This window comes from Dreissena polymorpha, chromosome 1 (genome assembly GCF_020536995.1).
Source record: "Dreissena polymorpha isolate Duluth1 chromosome 1, UMN_Dpol_1.0, whole genome shotgun sequence".
NCBI lineage: Eukaryota > Metazoa > Mollusca > Bivalvia > Myida > Dreissenidae > Dreissena > Dreissena polymorpha.
The window spans coordinates 14,380,464-14,400,934 of record NC_068355.1 but is presented as its reverse complement, the minus strand read 5'-3'; the positions used below and the strand labels follow the sequence as shown (position 1 = coordinate 14,400,934).

The following is a 20,471-nucleotide window of genomic DNA, read 5'->3' as shown; positions in this document are numbered from 1 at the left end:
TTCCTTATAGCACCAACCAGAATTCCAACGCTAGATGTGGTCACAGGTGGAAGTAACGTACCATGGATAGTATATGAGCCCAGGAGCCCAATATATTCAAATTAATATTATATAAAATAATGTTTAATGAGAAATCAATTGACAAAGAGCCTTGGAAAAAATCCCCAACCTGTGATCTTGTAATGATACCAATATCAGATGGTGGAGATTTTTGTCATGGCTATATTGGGCTCCTGGGTCCATATACTATCCAGGGTACGTTACTTCCATCTGTGGATGTGGTCTGGTAACATTGATTTAACAATACATAGCAAATTTGCTCTTTTGTGTGGGACTATAGGAGGTTTTTGTGTGACGTCACAAAAGGGGTTTTCCGTTACTAAAAATAGATTGGCCGTCAACTTCTCGATCGCGGCCAATTACATTGTATCAGAGTAAAGGTCGTCGGAAGACTTAATAATTACAATTTCACAAAACAAAACTATCAATACCCGTATTCTTTAAGTAAGACTTTAATAAATGATATTTCAAAAATAATAAAACATATAATAATTTGAATATTACTTTAAGTGGTGTGGATGCGATAGTGTTATTTTTCATCAGCGATTCAAATTTAGTGCTAAGGGTGGGTGCATTGAATCGGTTATAAAACAAAGCCCTGAAATAGTTCAATACATTTCAATCTTGAATTGTAGTTTTAATTTTATTTTACATTGAATGAATTTTCGTTTCGTTTGCATTGAATGAAAATATTAATAAATTTAAGCATTCAAATCGAAAAAAACACCTGCATATTTTGCAAATTGAAATGTCTTTGCATGTACATGTATATTGAAAACTCTTCTGTAGTGATACTGAGCGATACAAATCTAGCATTTTATGATACCATAAAACTACACATTTAATTTATTTTACGCAAGTATTTTATATCCCTATGATGACCAAACGCGACTGCTTGTTTTCATGATGATGTTTCGAACACTGCAGTAACGCACGATCTTTACACATTAAAGCAGATTTTACATTTGCAGGTACCCGTTAAATACGTTAATTGTGTAGCAGTAAACTTGTACAATATTTTAAATGTATAGTTATTAAACACTTTATTGTTATGTTTAAACTGGTTAATTTATATATACTTAATAGTTCCTAGCTGTTAATCCATTTCGGACAAATGTCTATTTTTTTAAATATGTTCAAATATTTTATTTAAGCAACTGTTAGGTTAGACTTAATATGCCAAGAGATGACATGGAGGTATCATAAATTGTGTTTAATGACCAGACACATGTGGTTTATGCAGAGACCCCATACAGAGCCATACAAGCATAGGTCCCTGGGTTTATGACACACTGTTTTTTTTAGTCATTGTCTGGACAGTATCCGATCATATCGAGATAATCGGTTTGTGATAAACAAAGGGGCAATTAAACACTGGGTTAAAAATGCTGAAACAGAGTGTAAAAATTGGTGTGAACAATTAAATAAATAAAAACATTTACATTTATCAAGAGGATTTAGTTATTCTGTAACAAGGTAAGTTTTTACAGACAAATAGGTTCAAATCAGTTTCTATATGTTGATTACATAAAATCAATCAATTTGTTGTTTGTTTTCGTCCTTATTTGTGTTCGTTCATTGGATTCAATTTAATCTGAAAGAATTTTCAATTTCTGAGTATTTTTTGTTCATTAAAAGGGTCGCGAATATGATTGTAATCCTTATTACAATGCGGTTCATCAAATGCAAACAATAGCAGAATGGCCGCAGTTTTGACGGCCAAAATTAGAGCATGCGCAAACGTGACGTCATTATCGGAATCCCCAAAACCTCCTATATATTCAACACATGTTCATGTACCATGTTAGTGTTCGTGCCTCGAATGAATAGATATCGTTGCGGGAAATCAAAATGGAATATATATTGCCAAAAATTATAAAAACGAGCATTTTGTATGTAGTTAAATATATGTTACCACACCACCTTAGCGTTGACGTTTTGGATATCGCTATGAGGAACACTGATTGTGTATGGGTAAACTTCATTTTACGAAATATTCGTCGATTTTGAGTTTTTACCGGTATGTGACATTTCTAGACCAAAATGACGTTTGCACACCAGCAATATTTTCTTCTGCAGTGATTCAATAATTTCATAATTGATTTTTAGTGCATTTGCTTGATGCATTTTTTCAGGAAATATTGACCATACTTTAATACAATGATTAATTAAGCTCCACTGCAGCAACGCGGTATCTATATCACCAGGATGTTCCGCTTCTTACATTTGTATTTGATTTTTATATTTCAAATTAACCTTTACCTTGTTTTCATTTCTCTGGGACTATGATAGCAGTGAACGAAGGATTCTATTATGAACACAATTATTATAGTTTCTGTCAATCACTTCGATCGAACGTATTCGAACATGTGGACACATCTGAATTGATAATTAAATCTTTCGTTTTTTTCAGAAGACGATTGGCAATGTGGGCAAGAAATAATCGCGAAAACATGCTCTGTTACGGCGGTCCCTCTGTTACCACGGACACAAATTGCTTGCAACAATTATATACATGTATTACGTTTTTTGACACAACTTTATATTGACATTTCTTTTCTAATAAACAAAGCATCTCCGAATTTGTTATAAGTTCACTTCCACCCTTGTAGACAACTGTAAACAATATATTATCACGAATAGCATGTGTGAAATAGATATCTTGTTTAACAATCTTAACAATTCCAAATGATATACGTATGTGATTCCCACGTAAACACTGGTTTTGGCCAATCGTTTATATCTAAATTTTGTCAAAATCCTATCACACATACAACAAGAAACCGTCGGAGACGGGTGATGCTCCTCAAAGTTTTTTTGTCACAATATTGCTCTATATATTCAGATAAAAGGAAACGTCTAGTAGTTGGGGGACAAGAATTGCACTATATGTACAGTTAATGGAAAATTTCAAAGGGCCATAACTCTGTGAAAAATCATCCGACCAGAACCGCTGATAATATGCACATCACAGGTGGTTAGCGTGTGGCTATGATATTAATTAGTAAAAACATCATTTTGAATGATAAATAATCATATTGAAAAATTACATTTTATGGAAAAAAAAATCACTATCAAATATATATATAACAAGGTATGCAACTCAAAATCACCCCAAAACGGGGTGCATCGCTTTGAACAGCCATATCTTCATCAATTGTGCAGCGATTTTCACGATCTCGGTCTTATTCAACGCAGAAATGAATTTCCTTTCTGAAAATGTATATGTCTTGCAATATTTTTACAAATGCTGGGTCAACTTTTAAGAAATAACACGATACACAACTCGCATGACCCAGTTGACAACGATCATGAAGCCTTTATGTAGTCTTTAAATAATAAGAATAATTTAGAAAATAATGCTGGCGTTAAAAATAATTTAGAGTTTAATTATTTCAAAATTCCAACCTTTTTCATGAGCTGTTAACTGTTCAAGAAAGCATCAAGAGGTGTTTAAATCAATATAGCAAAAGTTATTGCAAATGTTAAAGTTGGCGCAAACCAACCAACAGACCAACAGACCAACCAACCAACCAACAGACAGGGCAAAACAATATGTCCCCCCAGTATATACTGATGGACATCAAAATAGATTACTGAACCAGGTTAAACAAGGGAGATAAATACTGCATAAATACTGCAAAATCATGTACATGTTGTCTTTCTTTCAGTTATCTCTTAGTTGAAAGGCTTATCATAAGTGTTTATGACTAAAACAGTTATGTTAACAATGAAAATTCTGTGTTATGAAAAATTACATAATACAGTTGATGTCACATAATATTGACATAATAAAACCAAACTTTACTACACAGGAAACAAATGTTCTGACCAAATTACACGAAGATTGAGCAAACTAGAAAGTTAACAAGATTTTACTATAGCCATAATTATATATATAGCCATATAACAAAAAATGCCCCGCCCCTTGGCAGTCATGTTTTTCAAGCAAAGGTTACCATTTTTGAACTCATCCAAGATATCAGTGGGACAAATCTTCTGAGCAAGTTTCATGAAGATCGGAAAATAAATGTGGCCTCTAGAGTGTTAACAAGGTTTTACTAAAGCCATATAAGGAAAAATGCCCCGTCCCCTGGCCGCCATGTTTTTCAACCAACCGACATCATTTTTGAACTCGTCCAAGATATCTTCTAACCAAGTTTCATGAGGATCGGACAATAAATGTGGCCTCTAGGGTGTTAACAAGATTTTGCTATAGCCATATAAGGAAAATGCCCCGCCCTTTGGCAGCCATGTTTTTCAATCAAACATAACCATTTATGAACTCATCCAAGATATCATTGAAACCAATCTTCTGACCAAATTGCATGAAGATTGGAAATAAATGTGGCCTCTAGAGAGTGAACAAGGCAAATGTTGACATCCCACAACGCAGGACGGACAACGGACGACGGACAAAAGGTGATCACAAAAGCTCATCATGAGCACCTTGTGTTCAGGTGAGCTAAAAACATCAAAACGTGTTCTGAAAAAAAAACACAGGAAATAAATGTCATACTTAAATAATTATATCAAATCAATTACATGCAGTATAAAAAATATTGTTACCAATGAGTAAAAGAACTAGAATATTTAGATTCTAGTTCAGACTTGAAATTTTTAAGAATGATAATTAAAAAAAAGAAAGATATTTCCGATAACATTGAGCCGAACAAATTTCACTCATAATCCTTAATGTCCTCTTCTAGTGATGAAAAGTACCCGGGCACGAAAAACCTACAGTATTAAAATATGAAGCTGTGGAAAAACCTAGCTTTTTGCATGTGCATAAAATATTGTCCAAGATAGCATGCGCAGTCCTTACAGGCTAGGGACAATAACCCAGCTTGTATTGATTGTTCTGTTTGAAGTAAGTCCTTTTTAAATGAAAATTTAGTCTAGGTGGATATGATTCGTGTTCTGAAAAAAACTGGGCATAATGCATGTGCATTCAGTGTCGTCCCAGATATGCCTCTGCAGTCTGATCAGGGACGACACTTTCCACCTAAATTGGATTTTTGCTACGTAGAGACTTCATTTAAACGAAAAATGTCATAAAAGCGGAAATTGTTATCCCTGATTCAGATTAGCCTGTGTGGACTGCACAGGCTAATCTGGGACGACACTACGCACATGCATTATGCCCAGTTTTCTCAGAACACGACTCATATTGTCAGCCCTGTTATCCCAGATACCGGCTCACATAGGTTAATATATGTCTCGAGAACAACCACAGATACATGAACACAGTATGTTAACCCTTTGCATGCTGGGAAATTTGTCGTCTGCTAAAATGTTGTCTGCTGAATTTCTAAAATTAGCATTTTCTTCTATTTTTTTCAAAGAATACTATCAGAATATTAAACAGTTTGGATCCTGATCAGGTTCCAAATTGTTTGCAAAACCTTTAAAATTCGGTTCCAGCACTGAAAGAGTTAAACAAAGTGGGCACTAAAGCAGCAATGAAGATGTAAACTATCAATGGCTGGAACATGTTAATATTCTGGAGGCTGGTTTCCAAAGCAAAAAAGCATGATTGATTTGTTAAGTTTTGGTACTTAACATATACAATACAATATTAATTGACAGTAATGACAGGTCAAAAACACAGGTATAAAGTGTGTTTTCCAAGTTTGAACAATCCAAAGCACAGTCCCATGTTAATTGACAATTTGCATTACCAGTACTAGTTTCATACAGTTATCTCCACGTTCAATGTAGTAGGTTTTGATTCCCACCAGGTAAGTCTTCTCAAGATACTTTTCATCATAACAACGTAAGCAACATTTCAATTCTACCACAGAATTGCTTAAAATCCATTCCTTATCACATCTTTACAGTTCAAGAACAACTTAAAACAAAAACTTCCTCCCAAACTACGAATCTCTTAACTAAATAGGCCATAAATTAATTACATTTATTGATTATTAACAACTAAGGTTTATTGTGAATTGCACACTACTGAGTCACAAGTAATACTATTTTAAAAGACGTGTCAAAGCGTTATGACGCCGAGCCTCTCATGTCGCAAAGCTTGGCGAGTCGCTGGGTTTTCTGCTGTGAATGAGATCAGGAACTACCGCAGTTATCTCCCCTTCACGACTGGCAAACACCGCATCCCCACAAACATTAATCAAACACTGACTCTGAAAAAACATCAACCCATCATTCTTATGATCATTTTAACCCTTTGCATGCTGGGAAATTTGTCGTCTGCTAAAATGTCGTCTGCTGAATTTCTATAATTACCATTTTCTTCGATTTTTTTCAAAGAATACTATCAGAATAGCAAACAGTTTGGATCCTGATGAGACGCCACGTTCTGTGGCGTCTCATCTGGATCCAAACTGTTTGCAAAGGCCTTCAAATTTTGGTTCCAGCACTGAAAGAGTTAATGGATGTTGAACCTTCCTTCATAGCGAACATGCATTAACCTAAATATCAGTATAGGACATATGCAACATTAATGATCTTCGAGGTATTTGGTTTCAATATAGCTTACATTTATCATATTCATTGTTAAAACAATGGTTGATCAAAGATAACTTGTGTGTTTGTGAAACACTATGTCCCCCCATATATTAAACCTTTGACCTTGAAGAATGACCTTGACCTTTCACCACACAAAATGTGCAGCTCCATGAGATACACATGCATGCCAAATATCAAGTTGCTATCTTCAATATTGAAAAAGGTATGGCCAATGCTAAAGTTTGACACAAACACACAAACAAACACACTAACAAACCAACAGACAGGGCAAAAACAATATGTCCCCCAGTATAGACTGGGGGACATAAACAATATGTCCCCCAGTATGAACTCGGGGACATAAAAAAACATGCATGCATAACATTAATCATGATAATAATAACGAGTAAGCCAGCAAATATAACTGGACTTCAAATGCCTTTTAAAGTCTCTATAACGCTCAAAATCAAAGAAAATTTCGTAAAGTATTTCGTAAAATAAAGTTTACACTTAAACAATCAGTGTTCCTTATAGCAATAGTCACAATTTCAAGGCTAGATGTGGTATGATAACATAGATTTTTGTAGATACAAAATGCTCGATTTTATTTATTTGTGACCACAATAAGTTCCATGCTAATTTCCTGCGAATATATCTATTCATACAACACTCAAACACAAAAATGGTACCATGTTAAAACCATAATGAAAACGAGCATTTTGTATCCACAAACATCTATTTTAACAGATCACATCTGGTGTTTAGATTTTGGCAATTGCCATAACAAACAATGATTTTTAATTGTTTAGCTTTATTTTTCAATATATTGTACGAAATTTTCGTTGATTTTGAGTAGAAATGTTACTTTTAATGTGTAACAAGAATTCCAATTTCTAACAATTAAAAGATGTTAAAAGTTTGTAAGTTTGTAACAAATAAAAACTAAATTTTAATGACATTACATTCCATTTTAATGTAACTACCCACCTGGTTTTTATGTTCATTGCTGAGCAGAACACACTGTGTCATGTTGTATGCCACTAGAGCATTTCCACCCAGGGACGACACATGGGCTCGAACAATGGCAAGTACTTCTGTGATGAACTTCTGCATGAAACCACATACTCCACCCACCTAAAACAAGAAAATAAGTGAGCAGCCGAATGAGAACAAGTGATGTGTTTGTGAAACACTATGTCCCCATATATGTGACCCTTCACCATCACCTTTCACCACTCAAAATGTGCAGCTCCATGAGATACACATGCATGCCAAATATCAAGTTGCTATCTTCAATGTTGCAAAAGTGTATATTGAATAAGCGATTCTGACCCATATATTTGACCTTTGACCTTGAAGGATGACCTTGACCTTTCACCACTCAAAATGTGCAGCTCCATGAGATACACATGCATGCCAATATTGCAAAAGTTATGGTAAATGTTTAAGTTTGACACAAACACACAAACAAACACACAAACAAACCAACAGACAAGGCAAAAACAATATGTCCCCCACTATAGTGGTGGGGGACATAAAAATGTGTAAAATGCATGTGTGTACACTGTCGTCCCAGATTAATCAGTAATAAGCAACACATCTTTCCACTTTTATAGGTTTTTTCGGTCAAAGAAAGTCTCTTCTCAGCAAAAATTTTGTTTGGGCGGAAAGTGTCATCCCTGATGAACCTGTTACGACTGCACACTTCTGGAATGACACTTTAGGTACATGATTAAGACCATTTTTTGCAGAGCAAGGTTTAAATAGATGTACAATTATTTTGATATATAAATTTAAAATTAGGGACCCATCTCAAATTTGTTGGGTCATTGGCTGGAAGACTCCTGCTACTTTCCATCACTAGGTAAGTACTTAAATATTAGGTCTGTTAACACCCATTGGGGAAGCATACTATTCTGTGTATTTAAACTGTATAAACTGTATCCTTTTTGCCAAAGCTGCATTATGGGAGGACCAGAGAATTTCCTAGCAACATGCTGAATGTACATTTTAATACACAACAAAACTTGGGAAACATTGATTTACAGCTTCAATACTGTAGTTCTGGGTTTATTTGTGCTTGTTTTTTGTTTGTTTATTTTCACCATTTTGTTCCCTAACAAAACAAAAATGAGTGTAAATAATTGTGTCTATAATACAATTATAAACATACCAAATTGTGTTACTGTAAGTGGTAACTTGAACATTTTCTGACTTACAGTCCTTTGCCAATGTGCAATACTGTTTTCCACTCTTGGCCAAAGCATTAAACCATAGCAACGCCAGATCATGTCAATGTTCATATACAATCAATAACATTTCTGTATTTTTACTTTCATTGCTATTTTCCTGACTTAATGATGACTTGAATTCACAACTTCTGGAATTAATAAAATGGTCATAATTAGAGGAAAATTCTTAAAATTGTTGAAGTGATTGTTTTTCAACAGAATAAAGCCATGTTCCATATCATTAGAACAAATTTTATGAAAAAGTTTTATGGCGATTTAACAGAAAATTTGGATTCTAGACTTGTTACAAGGTTTCACTATAGCATTTTAAGGAAAGCTGCCCCACTCAATGGTGGCCATATGTTTCAATGGACTGAAATTTTTGTGAACTACACCCAAGTGTCATTAGAACAAATGTTGTAAACAAATTCAAGAAAATTTGACAAAAAATGTGACTATTAGAGTGTTATGAGGTTTCACTAAAGGCATATAGGGAAAACTGATTCTTCCCTGACTTACATGTTTTTCAACAAACAGGAACCAATTTCAAACTCTATCCTAAGAACAAATGCTCTGACCATGTTTCATGAAACTTGGACTAAAAAAGTAATTTCTAAAGTGTTAAAAAGGCTTTTTCTTTAATTTGACCATGTGACCTAGCTTTTGACCGGAGGTGACTCAGTGAGAGATATCATTAGGACAAAAGTTCTGACCAAGTTTAATGCAGATTAAACAATAAATAAGACTTTTACAGTGTTTACAAAGTTTTGCTTTAGCCATAAAAGGAAAAATGCAGCAGGTTTTTCAATGGATATGAACAATTTTCAATCTCAGCATGCAGAGATCTCATAAGAACAAATCTTTTGACCAAGCTTCATAAAGATCAGACTATAAATGTGAATTCTAGAGTGTGTAAAAGCTTTTTCTTAAATTTGACATTGGGATCTAGTTTTTAACCTTAGATGACTCGGTGAGAGATGTCATTGGGCAAAAGTTTGGACCAGTTTTCATGAAGATTTGCCAATGAATGAGCCCTCTAAAGGGTTAACAAGGCAAATGTAGACAATTCAAAAAGGCAATCACAAAAGCTCACCTAAAAACGTTGTGGTCAGGTGAGCTAAATAGCAGGCAGTTATCAAAAGAGATACTTTATTCAGCAGAATCAGGTGCTTATAATTACTGATGATAAGTGCCTTAACAAAATCTCATAATCCAATAGCTTTAAACAAACCTCTTTCACAGAGGAAGTTTCTCTTATGAAGAAGAAGTTGTAACTGCCGATGTAGCGTTCGATCCTCGCTCCAGGCACATAAGCAAGGGGTGTCACTTCTATGCCATGAAATGTTCGACTGAACACCTGATGTATATACATTGGTACTTTTTTATTATTTTATGCAGTAGAGTTTAAACTCAAATGCAAAATTTTGTAAGCTAGTATATGTTTTGGGTTGATTGTTGTATCACTTCAATATGTTCGTGTCAGAAACATTGAAACTATGTACTTGCTGTATTGTATTTTGAATAAGTTTTGTAATTGTCGATACCCGTACTTGATATATTTAAAGAGTTAATGAGACCCTTATGATTGTTGTGAACATTAGTTTGATTTAAATTTGTTATGACAATTATAGCTATTAATTTCTAGATATACAATTAAACCCACAAAAAGAAAGATTACCTGACTAGTATTCCTGCTGTTACTGACTACCTTTAATCTTGCAGCTGAAATATAAATATAGCACCAATTTTCACAAGTAACTTTGTTTTTCCGAAAATTAAAACTGATTGGTGGATTCAGTAACTGCTTAAGAAGTAATAACAGAAAACATTAATAACATGTGCCCATATTTGTATCACTGACAATAGACTTGAAAGTACACAAAGTTTAAGTTAAAATTCTGAGAAATAAATATGGTTTCAGAAATATTACACACTCAAGGTTTTAAAGGGTCATACACTACCTTTTATAAGTACTTAAAATGAACCAAAAAATCACACATGCCATATTGTCAGAGCATTCTAGCTATGGGGTTTTTTAACTACTGTCCCTACATCAGATTTGTTCAAACATTTGTTAAAACCATGTTTGTTCTAAAAGTTGAAAATAAAAGTTGTGACTCAAGCTCCATTTTGCCTCACTGATGATCACTTACCATTGGATTGCCCATTAAAAACAATCACTAGCCTAGTATTATTGTTGACACCTTATCAACAAATGTGATCTATTAATTTTGCAGCGATTTCTTTTGCCCAATTGAGAAAAGTTCTGCTACAAGTCAAATGCGGAAAAATTTGCGCGAAAAACCCTTTAATTGGGAAATTGTCAGTCATGAAGTCTTCTTATTGGGAAATTGGTGTACATGTATTTGACTTTTTGCTCACAAATACTTTAAAATTGATAACTAAGTGTTGTTAAGTTGTCAATATTTAATTTAATCAGGATATAGCCATAGAGCTGCAAAGGTAAAATTAACCAAATGTTATATTTTATCTATAAAAAAACACACAACAATTTTCTATTTGCATTTTTTGGACAGCAATTTGAAAAAAAATAAAATTCTTTTTTAATTGGGAAAGTGACATTTCACTTTATAAGGAATGAAAATGCTGTTTATTCATGATCTTATGTAACAGTGAATACAGAAGGGCTACCAATTAATGTTATACCTTTATTAGCACTGGCCCCTGACCCCTCTGTGACCTCCTCCATGGGAAACATCATCTCATCCACATTCTCCCCACTGGCCCCAACCACATTGCTTACTGGACACAGAGAGATGTGCATTCAACAACAATATTATTGATGTAGGAGTTCATTTTAAAGTGATATGGTTTTGAATATTCAAAAACAAAATTACAAAAAGACAACAAATAGAATTCCTAAAAATACTTAAAGCAGGCTGTCAAGTGACCTTTTTTCAAAAAGTAGGAAAAAATAGGAACTACTTTTGCAAGAAAAGAAGGAAAAAAGTAGGAAAAAGTAGGAACTTTTCCCTCAAAAGTAGGAATACATAATACTAATTTTTTAGCCACAGGTCCAGGAAACATAGCTGGAAACAGAGCAGGAGTGCCATCACATGTTCTGTATGGATACCCACTTGAAGCTACCTTAAGGGCCCAGATGATTTCAGCCTTTTGTATCTGTTCCTGGTGTGGTGGATGTACTTGCATACAGAAAGATTTATCCCCACCACCCTGAGAGCTGCTTGGCTTTGGAGCACTTCCAAACAAACGCTTTTGTGAATTATCATGCATGTATTTCATGTTTTCCTCGTGTTTTTGTCCATCTGCCTGACTTATCAGTTGATAAGCACCAGAATTACAACACGAGATGCAGACAGTACAATATCTTGCAAACTCATTGCCGGTATCTCTCTTGCACCATGATCCAAGTGTTTTTTCCACTGTTCTCCAACTTCTCCATCCATGAAGGGTAAAACTTTTCAAGTTTCAAGCAAAGCTACCCTGATTAAGAAGTATAATTAGATGCTGTTCATTTTGGTGTATCATCAAATAAGTGGTTAGAGGTCTTCTGTGTATCGATATACAAATGGTAATATATTGTGCATGTTATATCCTTAGGCAGAAGACCAAATTTATTTAGTGATACACCAACTTGTTGTACAATATGAATACTAATATATAAAGCAGTGTCAATGCTCTGCTACAGCTACATCGGGAAACCTTTAAATTGACAATAGGGTGCAGTTATAATGACTTAAGTTACATTCAAAATGACTGGTCATTGCAGAGCAGATTATGCAACTGGAGATAGACCTTATCACCTGACATCTTTTATGACATCATTGATTGGGCAATGAAACAGTTGCACTATATTGTTTATTCCATTTTCAAATAATGGTTTTTACATTATTGATGACTTCGCGGGAGTGTAATAATGCCGTTTAATAATTTTAATACTACACTGTAACACCTTAAAGTTACCTCACTAGCTATGGCATCATTAGACAAGAATTGTGTTTGTCAGAAACACAATGCCCACTATTGCGCCGCTTTGAAATAAAATTTCAATATATCATTTGGCAGGTTTAGAAATTATCTCCCTCTTAAAGCTTATTACTTCCCTTGGATTGTATTTTTTGACTTTTTGAAGCTATATATATTTGACTTTTGACCTTGAAGGATGACCTTGACCTTTCACCACTCAAAATGTGCAGCTTCATGAGATACACATGCATGCCAAATATCAAGTTGCTATCTTCAATATTGCAAAAGTTATGGCCCATATTAAAGTTTTCGGACAAACACACAGACAGACAGACAGACAGACAAACGAACTGACAGTACAACTGCTATATGCCACCCTACCAGGAGCATAAAAATGTATCAGGGCATTTAGGCTCTGTGCATTTATCTTTAATTACTAAACATGATGTACCTATGATATCAATAGAACATCATATCCGTTGTCATGTAATACAGAATTTATTACATTATATTTGTAAATGATGAAAACTCGGCAAAGCATCATTTTATCTTTTTCAAATAACTTGTGTAATAAATTCCATATTACATAACCACTCATACAATACATGTATCTCTATATCTCTACATTCCAAACAGCAATATCATGTAAACATGCATAAGGTTTGGTCAAATTGTTGTCAATGGAAACAAAATAAAACTGGAATAAACAATGGGTTCCCTCAGCTCTTGCATCACTGGGAACTGTGTAAGGTAGTGAAGTCTGCAGTGTACAAATGCTAAGGAAGTAAACAAGGCACTATTGTTACTTAAAAAAAAACTTGTCAATAATTTCAAAAGTTACATAAGAAATAAATATTTATGCTTCCTGAAGAGGTGCTAGCAGACAGTCAGCATGGGTTGCCAGGTCTCATCAGGTCTCATCTAGATGAATGCACATTAACAGGGATACAGTCATGCCATAGATTCATTCGTCCTGCAAGTTTACTAAATAAACTCTTGAAAAAAAATAATTCTCCATTGAAAATGAACAAGTAGGAATAGTAGGAAGATTTGGTAAAAAAATAGGAAAAAGTAGGATCCTGATGAAAAAGTAGGAAATAGTAGGAAAAAGTAGGAAAAAGTAGGAAAAAGTATGACCGCTTGACAGCCTGTTAAAGTGATAATATGGGCATCTAACAGTTAATAGATGTCTATCGCAACTGTTGTTTATTTTTGGTGTTTTCACTTCATATACACTTATATTTGTTAATGCAGCATCAACATACTAAAACAATATCCCGGAAAAGAGAAAAATAATGCATTTGAATATCAACCGTACTTTCGTATGACAACTGATCATGCATGTACGATGTGAACCTAAATTTAGTTTTAGTGCAGATTCGTTCATCAACACAAAGACACAATTTTGTTTTACGGATCATTTCGGCTTAGAGGACTGGGTGAGTCATGTAAAATAACAAATATAACATATATTTTTATAAACAACTGGTAGCAAGATGAGTTGCAGATAATTGGTCAGTAAGTTTGTATGCCTGTTCTGAAATATTGCAACCTTTTACACTCTGCCTTACCATATTTATTTAGACTGTTGAATGAAGCATAAACTGCAGGGAAAAGGATTTTAGGATCTAAAGGATTTTAAATCTGCTTAATTTCTGCTTAATTTCAAAAACGTCTTATGAATATGATTTCCTTCTAGGGAGCCTAAGATAATGGCTAAACTATCTACAGATGGCTATTTTAAATATAATGACTTGCCACAAAGTCAACACATAGGTAGTTAGGACGCTATGAAAGATTTGTTATTAATCATGAGAATGTGTAGGCCCAGACAAATAAAGACAAAGCAATTGGGGGAATATGAAGACATACCAGGTTTCAGCAGTGATTTACTGGAAGCCCCTGTCATTGGAGTCTCAAGACCATGCATGGGCATAGGATTGTCTGTGAGTGAGTTATTCTGGGACGTGCTGTCGTCAACACGTACACAGATTCCTGTCACTACAATCTCAATCTGATTCTCTTCAGGGGCACCCACTGCAAAACTCACGTTACACAGGCAACACGGGATCATGCGGCGAAGTTTGAAGAACAGTCGCTGAAATAGTACATGTTTGTCTAGTTACAAAATACAAATACAATGGTACATGTGCAAAGAAAAATAGCTGATCACTATATACCAGAAACAATAAATTGTGAAAAATGATGGTCATTGAACATTTTAAAACACTGATATACTAGTGATGTAAGTAAGTCCTGTTTGTAAATAATTATATATAAAAAATAACTATCAATCTACTCACATTAACATTATACTCTCCCACATTCTCAACAAGATGTGTTTGTGAAACACAATGTCCCCCTATATGACGTTTGACCTTGTAGGATGACCTTGACCTTGACCCATCACTTCTCAAAATGTGCAGCTCCATGAGATACACATGCATTTCAAATATAAAATTGCTAACTTCAATATTGCAGAAGTGACATTACATGAGCAATTTTGACCCATATATTTGACCTTGAAGGATGACCGTGACCTTGACCTTTCACCACTCAAAATGTGCAGCTCCATGAGATACACATGCATGCCAAATATCAAGTTGCTATCTTCAATATTGCAAAAGTAATCATAAAATTAGCGATTTGGGCCACATATATTTGACCTCTGACCTTGAAGAATTACCTTGACCTTGACCTTTCACCACTCAAAATGTGCAGCTGCATGAGATACACATGCATGCCAAATATCAAGTTGCTATCTTCAATATTGCAAAAGTACTCATAAAATGAGCGATTTCGGCCACATATATTTGACATCTGACCTTGAAGGATGACCTTGACCTTGACCTTTCACCACTCAAAATATGCAGCTCCATGAGATACACATGCATGTCAAATATCAAGTTGCTATCTTGAATATTGAAATACTGCAAAAGTGTACATTAAATGAGCGATTTTGACCCATATATTTGACCTTTGACCTTGAAGGATGACCTTGACCTTTAACCACTCAAAATATGCAGCTCCATGAGATACATATGCATGCCAAATATCAGATGCAAAATGCAACTCTGACATTTGGTATCCAGAAGTTGCTATCTTCAATATTGCAAAAGTTATTGCAAATGTTAAAGTTGGCGCAAACCAACCAACCAACCAACAGACCAACCAACAGACCAACAGACAGGGCAAAAACAATATGTCCCCCACTACTATAGTGGGGGGACATAAAAATTGACATGTGCACAAAATCACTCAAAGTTTTGTGGTATCTCCTGAGTATCTTGCCAATCTGTATATCCTGACAAGACTGCCTGGATGTGGTAGTTTTTTGTCTCACAATACAGAGACTAAAGGCATTAATTTTAAATATTTAATTTTTCTAAAATTCATGTTATTTTATATTTAAAAACAATACTTTGTTATCAACATAAGGCATATATTGATAGAACATTCTGTCTTCCCCTGACAATTAACTGACCAAGCTCTTACCCTAAAGGCCTTGGGGATGGAATTTACAGGTAATGCGTAATTGTAACTGGGCCAAAATGTGTGTCTATGATTAGCATGGACATGCAGAGAGTAGTCCACATTGCCCTACACTGTTCAGTGTAACATCCCATCCTACAAAGACATGGTTATGTTGCCAATGTTCCACGGAATTATGCTAAAATCAGCAAATGAAAATTATTGCGAATGTATTCAATCTAGTCTGCTGGCGTTGTATTAAGGTCATTAAAGTTAAAAGGCTGGGTAAAACAACTACAGAAAAAAACAAAAACAAGAGCTGTCACCATAGGATGACTTATGCCCCCTATAAACGCTTGATAGAAGTTATGAGCTTTTTTGACACCTAAACGCAGATTTTGAAACCTAAACGCGGACCCTAAGTTCAAGGTCAAGGTCACAGGGGTTAAAATTTGTGGAAAGGCCTTGTCCATATACACATGCATACCATATATGAAGGTTATATCTCAAGGGACATAGAAGTTATGAGCATTTTTCAAAACCTAAACGCAGATTTCGAATCCTAAATGCAGACTCTAAGTTTAAGGTCAAGGTCACAGAGGTAAAAAATTGTGTGCGTATGGAAAGGCCTTGTCCATATACACATGCATACCAAATATGAAGTTTATATCAAAAGGGACATAGAAGTTATGAGCATTTTTCAAAACCTAAACGCAGATTTCGAAACCGAAACGCGGACTCTAAGTTCAAGGTCAAGGTCACAGGGGTCAAAATTTGTGTGCGTATGGAAAGGCCTTGTCCATATACACATGCATACCAAATATGAAGGTTATATCTCAAGGGACATAGAAGTTATGAGCATTTTTTGAAACCTAAACGCATATATCGAAACCTAAACGCGGACCCTAAGTTCGAGGTCAAGGTCACAAGGGTAAAAAATTGTGTGCGTATGGAAAGGCCTTGTCCATATAGACATGCATACCAAATATGAAGGTTATATCTCAAGGTTCATAGAAGTAATGAGCATTTTTCGAAACCTAAGCGAAAGGTGTGACGGAAAGACGAACAGACAGACGGACAGTCCAATCACTATATGCCCCCTTTTCTTCGAAAGGGGGCATAAAAAAACAAACAACAACATGAAATGCTTATTTACCCTGAAGACACTGTCAAAGAATTCAGAGAAGTCCTTGTTAAGGCCTTGGAGGTTATCAACAGTCCTCCGAAATACTTGAGTGAACATCTGTAATGCAACATGAAACCATAACTAAGTTTACCAGTCAAATCATCATACACACTCACATTGATTTACAATTTCTCTGGATTTTTTTCTGCATCAGCGTTCAAGTACACGCCTGTCATTTTCCTCTGTTACTCATGTCCATGATCTCGTTCCAGGAAGACAATTAGGAAATTCAGGTTTGATCACCCTCACTTTCAGCACTTCTACCATGTACCAAATTGACATGACGCCTTATCTATGATTGCTTCGCCCACTAGAATTGATCCGCCAATCAGCGATCGATTAATCGGGCGCACTCGTTAGCAACGACCTGTCCGCCATTTTCTAGACAAGCTACACGTTTAGGTTCACTTTTATTCCAACGAGTTTCTTTTGTTTTCCTCTTTAACAAAACGGTTAAAAATTGCTAAACGGTGTCAATGGAGATTATGTAACTCGGACAATCGATGTCCTGAAAGATTAGTTGGTGACATTTAATTTATATCGTTTCCAAGGCCGAAAAGAGATCTTGAGAAGTGTAAGAGATGTATAAATACATGCGGTCGTCACCACGAACAACTGAACGTCAACACTGTCAAAGACAATTATAATATATTTTTATCGGATATACTAGCAGATTTAAATAGTTAATGTTATCGATCTGATTATCACATAATATTTCACTTTAAAAAAAAATAGTTTTATCAGTTACTAGGTCAGAAGCGAGATTCATCTGCATAATTTGAAGAGAAATAAAACCCAGCATGAAACCAAATTCATGCTGTGTTTTATTACTCTGATAGTAATGCACTTAATTGACATCATACATGTTATTTGAAAGTGACATATGATATATTATCTTATTAACGGTATCTACACATTTGCACTCATGTGGTGTCACCAGGGACCTGTACAAACAAACTTTGTTTGTATAGGTCCCTGGGTGTCACCAATAAACGCTTTTAATCCACACTAGGAGCTCGAATGCCTAGATCTCATTTTTAAAGGAGTTCGGATTAAAAAACGGAAATAAAATATGGCAAAAACGGTGTAAAAAGGGTTAATGCAACTCTGACATTTGGTATCCAGAAAGATAAGTTGGAAGAATTAAATTTATACATTTTCCAACGCGGCAATGTGGTATTGACAAGAGCGAGTGGAAGCTTCAAGAATTACCGAGATCCCCTTTATAGAACATTAATTTATTTCACAAACTTGAACTGTCATATAAGCAATAACTAAGCATTATTAAGTATGTATTATGTCACTGTGCATGTAAAATGATTGAGAATTTTGGTACCCAATTTGTGTAACTTTACGAAATCCCCGTTAAAAATCGCGTTTCTGTGCGTGTCAGAAACAAGTGAAAACCATTTTGTTATTATTTTAATAAAGACGTATCGATAAATGCTATTGTAAAAGAGTTATTATTATTAGTTAACCAATAAATGCGGTAACTTCGGGGAAGTCGGTACCTGCGCGAGCGCCTGATATTGGTAGCCTTATTAATTTATAATAGCCTGGCTGTATTCCATTTCGTAAAACGTTAATTTTATATCAGACAATGTCCAAACTTACTGTGTTGTTTTTGCGCTTTAAATTATAGTGATTGATAAATGTCCCATTAGCAATGTTTAATATGATTAATATCACTTTTATACGCATTAACATGTGGGATTGAGGTACCAACCCGGTGTCAGAAACTGCGTAAAACTTCACCGAATTCCCAGTTATAAAGCGCTATTTCGTGTCAAATACACGGGTAGGGGGGGGAATGTTTCGGTAATAATTTTGTAAATAACACGGTAAATACCGGTGAAGTGTTAATTTATTGCAAATACCACCATTACACGTAATAACGGGTTCGATTTCGGTAAGCGCGCAAGCGTTTGAGAGCGTGTTTAATGTACCGATTTACCCGCTTTAAATAGCTGATGTTCTCTTAAATCGTATATTTTTTGCATTTGCATAATAACTAAATGGCATCAACCCCTTTACAAGTGTAATATGGTGTGTAATAAATGTGTAATAAGTCCATAAAATCATCCGGAATATCGCGTAAATCTATATTCAGTCTATAGGCAAAGAAGCCATTTTGGTGTTAGCTTGTCTAGGTTTTCTTCCCGCTGAGCCACGTGATTAAGTGGGCGGCGCGATCACTGATAAGGCGTCATGTCAATTGTGCAGGGTAAGTAAAAGCAGTGAAATACATTTATTTTAACAAGCACCTTTCTGTATCCAGCTTTAAGATAATATAAAATGGAAAAAAAAACGCTAGCTGACCTGTATTGAAAGACATCATCTTGTTTATTTCTGTGACATAACTTGAAATAATATACTCAATAATTTGGATGCAAACTGTTGTATTTGGTAGACATTATGTATTTGGCAAGATAGAGTATTATATCCTGTACCTGCAAGTTTGAAGCAAGATTCTGGCTGGTGAGTCCAGGGTAGGTGTCTGTGTTACATACGTACATTCCGGGGGGCTGGAGAACATCCGACAGCATGGCCTTGACAGAGTTGTCCTTGGTGTCGTCCACCTGGTAGTGAAAGAAAACGAGCCATGTTTTGAGAAAAAGGGGTTAAAAGCATGTGCGTAAAGTGTCCTCCCAGATTTGCCTGTGCAGTATGCACAGGCTAATACGGGAAAACTCTTTCCACTTTTATTACTTTTTTGTTTGAAGTCTCTTTTTAACAAAAATCCAATTTAGGCGGAAAGTGTTGTCCATGATTAGCCTGTGTGGACTGCACAGGCTAATATGGGACGACACTTTACGCACATGCATTATGTCCAGTTTTCTCAGAACGGGACTTATACATTTGAGCATCAATCTGTAAAAATTGGGATCAACACGTAGGCGTCAAGTGTTGTCCCAGATTATCCTGTGCAGGCGTATCAGGGATGATGGTCTCCGCCGTAACTGGATCTTTGTCAAGAAGAAACTCTTTTTTTAAAGAAAAATATCATCAAAGCAGCAGGAGAGGACATCCCTGATTAGCCTGTTTGGACTGCAGGGGGTAATCTGGGACAACACTTTACACACATGTATTACACTAACAATCTG

General features: G+C 35.2%; 2 protein-coding genes across 6 annotated transcripts in view; one reads left to right on the top strand and one right to left on the bottom strand.

Annotated features, from left to right (window-relative positions):
* LOC127871857 (snake venom metalloproteinase atrolysin-C-like) overlaps positions 1 to 2,642 on the top strand; it is a 30,353-nt gene extending 27,711 nt beyond the window's left edge. Inside the window, exon 16 of the mRNA XM_052415119.1 lies at positions 2,474 to 2,642. Within this exon, the coding sequence (XP_052271079.1) occupies positions 2,474 to 2,475 (2 nt within the window). The 3' untranslated portion in view covers positions 2,476 to 2,642. The remainder of the gene's footprint in view (positions 1 to 2,473) is intronic.
* LOC127871834 (C2 domain-containing protein 5-like) overlaps positions 2,563 to 20,471 on the bottom strand; it is a 74,882-nt gene continuing 56,973 nt past the window's right edge. For 4 of the 5 annotated variants that reach the window (XM_052415072.1, XM_052415082.1, XM_052415091.1 and 1 more), the window contains 8 exons: positions 19,818 to 19,946; positions 17,338 to 17,424; positions 14,583 to 14,808; positions 11,430 to 11,525; positions 10,441 to 10,484; positions 9,994 to 10,119; positions 7,519 to 7,665; positions 2,563 to 6,206 (listed from right to left, as the gene is read on the bottom strand). In XM_052415072.1, the coding sequence (XP_052271032.1) occupies positions 6,081 to 6,206; positions 7,519 to 7,665; positions 9,994 to 10,119; positions 10,441 to 10,484; positions 11,430 to 11,525; positions 14,583 to 14,808; positions 17,338 to 17,424; positions 19,818 to 19,946 (981 nt within the window). In that variant the 3' untranslated portion in view covers positions 2,563 to 6,080. The remainder of the gene's footprint in view (positions 6,207 to 7,518; positions 7,666 to 9,993; positions 10,120 to 10,440; positions 10,485 to 11,429; positions 11,526 to 14,582; positions 14,809 to 17,337; positions 17,425 to 19,817; positions 19,947 to 20,471) is intronic. The other variant, XM_052415098.1, reaches the window with a different exon arrangement.